Consider the following 8,653-nt stretch of genomic DNA (forward strand, 5'->3'; position numbering starts at 1 on the left):
GACTGTACTCAGTGTTGCACTATCAAATGCAATTGAAGCGCCTCTATGCCAGGGTTTTTATGTTCCTGGTCAGGCTATAATTTACCAAAGTGCAACAATATGCACTCTATTATCCCATTGTAGTTCGCGCCATTTGAAACAGATTAGAGAGTATGTCTAAAGAAAATGGCGGCAAGAAGGGCACGTTCCTACTTTTTTTATTTCCACAAAAATTCAAAAAATATTTAATACAACTTTAAAATATTTAACATTTTATGAACTAGTAGAAATACCGAATTCATCTCAAAAATGCTTTTTTATTTTCGAAATTGTACAGTTAAAAATATTTAAATTAAACCATCGCTTTTCATTATAATCTATTCAAAAATGAAGTTTTAATCTATGAAAAAAAAATACAATATTTTGTCTATGGTTAAAAGTTGGAAAATGTCAAGGAATGTCCAATGTTGTCAAAATTGCGTGGTTGATGTAATACTTGCACAGTGAATAAGCGGCACATGCATGATGCAAAATATTCAAATAATCATACTTACTACTTCAGGACATGCAATCAACCATAAACGCAACACTGGTAACATTACTTGTAAGGAACATTGTATTGAATTGGTGCACTGACTTGAAGATTCGTGCAAATGTTTCGTGTATTTATTGAACGTAGTTTGTTGGACTATAAAAGGTCTTCATAGGCCTAAATAGTGATGGCAGGGCCAACATTACCTGAGCGGGTGGCTCAAATCTACTATACCTACGGTCTATTTTGTTCATCGTATCCCTTAGCTGCGATTGGATTCGCTTTATCAGTTGTGTTGCTGTGTTGGTAAGTAACCCCTATTGCATCAATTACTGAAGTAAAAAGGCGAGTTACATAGATTGACGTTGTGATCTTTCCTCAGCTATCCATTATTGAATGTGCCGCTCCCAGGTAACATTCCAACAGTCATTAATTTGCCATGGCACATGGACAACATTCAACATTTACCTCAAGCTGACTGTTCTACCAATGAATGCTCACAAGGTAAATTTAATTTTAAAACTATATTACTTTCTAGCCAAAATGCTCAGCTTTCCTTATTAATAAGAGTATTTGTAGTTGTACTGGCCTATTTTGTTGCTGTTAAGTCTTTGATAAACTTTTTTTAACCAAACTCAACTAAATTTGCATGAGGTTTGATGTTTACAAACCTACATATTTTCATTAGTCTAATTGGAAAATTTAGCACCCAAGAACCTTAACTTAAAATAAGCATCAAAGTTCTATATCTTCGCTATGCGCAGGTCCTTCTATTATGATTTAATGTATATTTATGCTGAGCGCAGGAAGGAACTATAAAAATAAATTTCCGATAATTTTTTAAGGTTAAAAGTACCTTTATTTACTTATCTACTGATAAATCACTCAATTGATCTAAATTACATTAGTTATACTGATGAATATGAATTGCTGCTTTGATTTCACTTTTGATTCGTGTCTTTATTGTATACTACTTGGCTACCCGCGACTTCGTACACGTAGACCCCGTTTTACCTCCTTAGGGGTTGAATTTTTCAAATATCGTAGTAAAAACCATCCTTGGACTTCAACAAACATTAAAAAAAAAGAATTAGTAAAATTGGTCCAGGCATTGTTGAGTTACACGCTCACCATCACATTTTGCGATTCATTTTTATATTATAGATTTAAGCTGCATATGAAGTACTTTAAAAAAACTAATTATATTTTTACAGGTTCACCTATGCAATTAGACGTCTTGCTCAACGAAACCCACAAACTTCCATATTTATGGGCAAAAGATAAACCTCTTATTTACGTGCAACAAATTGTCATGAAAATAGGTAATGTTTAATAAAGCCTATCAAAATAATTATCTAATACAATCAGCGTCAAATTGTTGGTGACACAAAGTAGCCAAATTGTTGACAAAAAACCATATTACAAACAATTGTAACAAAGATGTGTTGTGAAATTTTTGGCCAATGGCCACTTTGAGTGTTATCAAGACTGCACCAAACAGATGTTCCTAGCAATCTGATATGTGAATTAATTTATAAGTAGGTACTGAAAAATGGAGTAAATTGGTGTGATTGAATTAACGTCAATTAGTTTTTATCTTCTTTGACTGCTATGGCCTTTACATTAAAACTTGTTTCTATAAATACCTGTGTTATCTTAATGTGTTGTTTGTAAAAAATTATCAATTTCATGTCTCTATTATTATTATTATTTAGTTGGATTGCAAGGTATTTCTGTCCGGTATATGTTGCCTAAATACTAATCATTTTATTGTTACTGGACCTTATTAGTCTAAAGAGTTAATTTATCAGAATTGAGAATATATGCCTAACAACTTTTTTGTATTATATTTTCCTATAATACTATTACAATAAATTGAGTCTTAACTACTCATTGTAATTATCAGCAGTAGATAAGTAATACTGAAATGAAGTTGATGACACATCTAACTATACACTGGCATTTTATATAGCTTTAATAGGTGCAGTTTATAAGAAAATAGTATGGCATTAGTTATAAAAACTACAATAATTACTCCTCAATCATTTCAGGTGTCTCACCATGGAACAGTAATTTAAAAATGTGGGATGCATTTCGTGCTCCGCTTCAAGAAGTCTTTCGACTGCTTGAGACTATAAGAAATCATGAAGATCCTGAAACGTAAGCAATTTACATAAATAAAATCTATACAAATATGCGAAAGTTTGTGACAGACAGTGGATGAATATTTTACTAGTCTTGAAATGATACTTAAGCTATAGTCATCATGTGTTAAGCACTGTAAATATAAGCAAGTTACCAAACATTTCTATTGTATGTAAATATTAGCCTTGCTATTTTCATTATCTACATGTTTAGAAATAACTGATCGGTAAAGTCTTGTTACTTGTTAGTAAGTCGCTATCAATAAAATCGGCTCTTCATTGATGATATCCACTGTCCTATCACTGAATATCATAAAGTTGTAAGTACATAATGCTTTATTTTTGACTAGTTTCAGTCCATGGCTTTGCTTGTTTGGATTTCGGTTTGAAGAAGTTCCCAGTTTTTTTTTCTGCAAAGTTTCACTGACTTAAAATAATTTCGCATATAGGTCCAGTTGTTCGGCTTTTGCGCTTAGCAACATATTAAAAATTCATTATTATAATATTTATAACACAAAACAAACAAAATTGTTAGCTAAATGTAAATCAAATAACACAATTATGTAAAAAAGCAAAAAGAAAGTAGATGATATAATCATTATGAACTTAGATGTTATTATTACAAATACTCACCAGAGGCATAAATGTAAATCAGCAGTAATATTATCTGGTGCAGGCAATAGTACTACATAATAACTAATATTATAATGGCGAAAGTTTGGATGTGTGGATGTCATGATGTCTGGATGTTTAAAAGTTTCTTTCTGTTCAGCTGGAGTAATGGGAATTATTCTCGAATTCTGGGAACGAGAATAACCTTAAAATTAATTTAAAAACAAAAAATAAAACGCCAAACCCTTACAACGTATAATATCGAATTTAAACTTACCTGTACTCTTTGCGCCCCAACAACGAAATGTGTTTCTAGAGTCACAAAAGTTTAAACAAACGCATCTTTTTATGAGTCTAGCCTCTTAAATTAACAAAAACAAATGTTCTGTTAACATGTCACATTAAACTTAGGAATACAACACCTATTTGGCCTCATATCTGGTTTTTTAGGCTTGGGTCAAATTCCGTGCCGCTGAGTGTAGTTTAAAATATTATAGTATAGCTGTACTTCACCAGATCGTCGGTCCACCTAGTGGGAGGCCTGCCCACGCTACGTCTTCCGGCTCGTGGTCGCCACTCAAGAACTTTCCTGCCCCAGCGGCCATCAGCTCTACGAGCTATGTGCCCCACCCACTGCCACTTGGTTTTAGCGATTTTGCGGGCTATGTCAGTCACTCTGGTTCTCCTACGGATCTCCTCATTTCTGATACCGTGGACCGATGATCTGGTGAAGTTCGCGGAAGGTGCCTGGATGCGAGTCTTTGTAGAAATTCTTGGGGGAGGCATTTGTCCAGCAGTGGACGTCTTTCAACTGAAACGAACGAACGAACGATAGCTGTACTATTTTTAAAGCTGAGTAGCTTGTTTACTTAATTGTTTTTAATGCTATATGTATCTAACTACGTTTCAAAATGTTTAACACACGTATAAGTAGTTGAAAAGATTCACGTCAAAACATAATTATTTTTACTCTTCTTAGTACATACAAACAAAGTGCCAATATGAAAAAATATGCATTTTGCTACTATCTTTCGCGACAATGTTTTGCATCCTACATTGATAATGCAAAACTTAGTGACAAATACATTTAATTCTCCATATAAAATCTTTGATGTATAAATATCAGCACTTAATAGTTGTTTTTATATCGGTTGCGGCCATAGTTCAAGAACTGTCTGTTTTCTTGTAATCTTCCTACCTTGTAATCAGTTTGTCATTATAAAATAGAAATGTTATTTTATTATGAATTTTATTTATGAATTAGTGGCGTCTGGCGTGAAATATTTCGTCTGGTACACAGTCTTATCACTCTTCACACAATCATAATCACTTGATTCCTTACTGACAGTGTTAAGTATACGAGTAAATTTATGGTCACGTAACTTAACAAATGAGGATCACCAAATATTCATCTCCAAATTTCATTATTTCATCAACAAAGACCATTAGTTGATTTTAATCTACCATTCAATACCGTAAAAAAAGTAATTTAAACTGAGATACAAAGATTTTTAGGTCAGGCAAGTGTAGGATTTGGCCTACACCCCATACTGGCCAGGTGGTTCGGGAAGGCCAGTAGTTCTCATATTTCCTTAGTCGCTACCTACGAAATCTTCAGAAAAAGTGTGGCTCCTATACTACTCTGCCAAAACCACGCGGCTTAATATCGTACTTTATAAAAATAACTGTAAAAATGTCCACACAGGAAAAGCACTCTGCTGCAGCACTGCTATCAGATCGAGGGCGTGAAGCGCATCAGCGAAAAGCCTGGGGCAGAGCAAGTGCTGCCTGAATACAGCTGCCTGCTGCTGTCGCCCGCCAATCTGTGGCAGCAGAGCCTGCAGTCCTTCTCGCTCGACGCCAACATCGTCAACACCGTCTACAAGTACCAGGTACAACACGCCAACATAACACTTACTGCTCAAGCAATAAGGCGCGCCTGCTCTCTCGCCCGCCAACCTGTGGCAGCAGAGCCTGCAGTCCTTCTCGCTCGACGCCAACATCGTCAACACCGTCTACAAGTACCAGGTACAACACGCCAACATAACACTTACTGCTCAAGCAATAAGGCGCGCCTGCTCTCTCGCCCGCCAATCTGTGGCAGCAGAGCCTGCAGTCCTTTTCGCTCGCATAGGATTAGTTGGCCGATAGTTGGGTCGGGCTGTTAATCAGTATGGACATGTATGAAAGTGCGCACATTACACCGATTTGATATCGGCCGATTCTTCATACAAATTAAAATCTGGCCCAACTATCGGCCTACTAAAAGTCGGTGCGCCTAGTAGGTCTGCGCCTAGGCTAAAACTATTCTATTGCCCAAAATTGTCAATTTCGCGTGATGACATAATTATAGTTTCCAGCTATTTGGATTTTAAAATTAAACTAGAGAATCCATTTTGATAAAATTGAAATGAAACCAAACCATTGAAATCGTTCCAAAAAACAATTGAATTGCAGAAAGGCAAGCCGCTCGCCGAGATGTCGTTCGGCATGCAGCTGCGCGACACGGGCATCAAGCGGTACCCGCTGCGCGCGCGCCCGAGAGTGCTTCAGTACGCCATCACAATCTTCTACCAGAACCCCGAGCAAAGGTACAATTTATTCTACTACCTTTTATCCACATACTACATTATCACTTACTTGGTTATGAAATACTATTTTTCCAACTTTCAGATTTCTCGATTCACTTTCCAAAAAGTTGAAGGAAATGTACCCTCTTTATCAAGAATCTTACACACATGTGGACGAAGCGAAGATCATATACTATCCAGGCCAGTTCAACTATCGCGAGCTGGTTCCATTGCTGATAACATTCGTCGGAATATTTCTATATGTTTATTTTTCCGTGAGGAAAATTGAATTCATAAAGTCTAAACTGGGACTGGCTGCCAGCGCCGTAGTCACTGTAGCAGGAAGTTTATCGATGTCAATGGGCATTTGTTTTTACTTCGGGTTTTCTTTGAGTCTGCAGGGAAAAGAGATCTTCCCATACCTCGTCATAATAATGGGCCTCGAAAATGTGCTGGTGTTGACAAAAAGCGTCACATCGACAGACTCGCGACTCGACGTCAAAATTCGGCTCGCTCAAGGGCTGAACAAAGAAGGTTGGTCTATTACCAAGAACTTGCTAACCGAAATCACAATTTTCACCGTCAGTTTCTTCACATTCGTGCCATTTATCCAAGAGTTCGCCATATTCATGATAGTGAGTCTGATATCCGACTACTTCGTTCAAATGGTATTCTTCGCTACGGTGCTCGGCATAGACGTGCGGCACATGGAATGCTTGCAAGATCAAAACAACAAGTTGCATCTGAAGGATTATTTCAACGCGAACAACGCGCTGAATTGGCGCTTCAGTAAGAATTACGGCGACGAGAACGTGTCGCCGCAGAAGATGAAGAAGTCGAAGTCGCACCCTCGGCTGAACGGGTTGGCGCAGAACAGCCCGACGGACGTGGTGGCGAAAAGGAACGCGAGTCCGGGACACCAGGATAATCGGGTGCCGAAGCGTATTCGTTTGGTGAATTTGTGGGCGCGGACTCGTTTTTTCCAGAGGGCGTTTATGTTGTGGATGCTGGTGTGGATATCGATGATCGTGTACAACTCGGGTGTGGTGGATTACTTCATCTCCGGCGGGGAGAAGGGGGAGGGGGAGGCGGGGGTGCGGCGGGCGCGGCCGGCGCGGCAGGCGGTGCTGGTGGCCTTCAACAACAGCGAGCTGGTGTTCTCGCCGCTCCCGCGCGCGGGCGAGGCGCGCGCGCCCGTCGACGCCAACGACACCATCATGCTGAAGCACTCGCCACACTCTCGGCCGTGGTCCAGGTAACTATCACCTCATTATTCTTCATCTCTGTAAAATGGCAATGCCAGATTTTGTATGGAAGGTGGCGTCTTTTTTTTTCGCGCGGCCATCGACCAAACTTTGTTTTTTGATTACAAAATAGTGTAATAAACCGAACTTACCATGACATGTATACCTCTAAACTCAGTCTGAACTGAATTGCGAGCGTTAGAAGTTTGATGATTTACTTTCATAGGTACTTACTAGATTTGCTTTTTGCGCGCAAGTTTTGTAAGAAATTGCAACAAAATATTCCGCTATTTTTTTATTGCGCTGATTCTAGTCCACACTGATGTCTGGAGCCTTTAATGGATGGTATTGTTTGTTTACACATACAATGTCACTATTTTGATGCAATTTCATACAAAACTTGCGCGCAAAAAGCAAATCTAGTATGTAAAATCATCAAACTTCTAATGCTCGTAACTCAGTTTAGACTGAGTTTAGAGGTATACATGTAATATTAAGTTTGGTTTATTACACTATTTTGTAATCAAAAAACAAGGTTTGGTCGATGGCCGCGCGAAAAAAAAAGACACCAATTTCCGGCATTGTCTTTTACACAGTGATAAGGTTCATTGGGGGAGGCCTATGTTCAGCAGTGGACGTCTTAAGGCTGAAATGATGATGATGATAGGGTTAATTTTCAGTTGATGTCTCAATGTTTAAAATACCTTCTGCGCAACTTTTCCCTAGCGAATCTACAAAAGACTTCTATTGCGTTTCGATAATTGTAAACGTTTACCTAACGACAACTCAAACAAAAACACATTATGCCGTTTAGGCTACAGAGCGCACCTTCTGGCTTGGGTTAAAAGCAGTAGTATCATAGTGTCATGTGATTGTTAGCAATTTGTGTGGCACAAATTACTAATAGTCCCATTAGCCCGTCGTGTTAAGCTAAATAAGCTTGTGTTACGAGTGGGCTCACCACAATAGTCGAGCGGCGGTGGGATTCGAACCCGCGTTCCTCGGATCTCGAGTCGGCCAGTCCGACCCATTCATTGGCTGTCGTTGCAATATAAAAAATATTGTCGGCAGAGTGTCCCCATACCACTGGTCGGGCATCCTGTCTCAGTACAACGAGTCGGTAGTATCATAGTTNTAATCACTTTCCAAATTAACGGCATCTACACGCGACAAAGCATCAGCCACTACGTTTTCCTCCCCTTTCACATGCACAACATCAGTTGTGAACTGTGAAATGAAGGACAGTTGGTTTAATTGCACAGGGGGTAACTTTTCACGCCGCTGTGCAAATGCGTAGATGAGTGGCTTATGGTCTGTGTAAATTGTTACGTGTTGTGTCTCTAACACGTGTCGAAAGTGTTGAACCGCTTCATAAACAGCTAGCAATTCTCTATAATAGGCCGGCCACTCACTTTGTCGGGCAGTGAGCTTTTTGCTAAAGAAAGCTAAAGGCTGCCACGTACCGTGAACCTGCTGTTGGAGACAAGCTCCCACCTGTACAGATGACGCATCAGTAAACAGGCCTAAACGAGCATTGCAAACCGGATACACAAGCAATGTTGCGTTCTGCAG

At 38.9% G+C, this 8,653-nt stretch overlaps 1 protein-coding gene across 1 annotated transcript; it reads left to right on the forward strand.

Moving 5' to 3' along the window:
• Nucleotides 1–436: 436 nt before the first annotated feature.
• Nucleotides 437–8,213, forward strand: LOC114352924 (SREBP cleavage activating protein). Its single transcript, XM_028304686.1, has 8 exons — nt 437–817; nt 894–1,015; nt 1,726–1,833; nt 2,563–2,671; nt 4,973–5,159; nt 5,725–5,858; nt 5,941–7,092; nt 8,153–8,213. Exons 1-8 carry the CDS (start codon nt 699–701, stop codon nt 8,211–8,213), a joined length of 1,992 nt encoding a protein of 663 aa, XP_028160487.1. The 5' UTR covers nt 437–698.
• The last annotated feature ends 440 nt before the right edge of the window (nt 8,214–8,653 follow it).

The sequence above is a fragment of the Ostrinia furnacalis genome, unplaced genomic scaffold (assembly GCF_004193835.3).
Source record: "Ostrinia furnacalis isolate ACB-3 unplaced genomic scaffold, ASM419383v2 OfSCF1480, whole genome shotgun sequence".
NCBI lineage: Eukaryota > Metazoa > Arthropoda > Insecta > Lepidoptera > Crambidae > Ostrinia > Ostrinia furnacalis.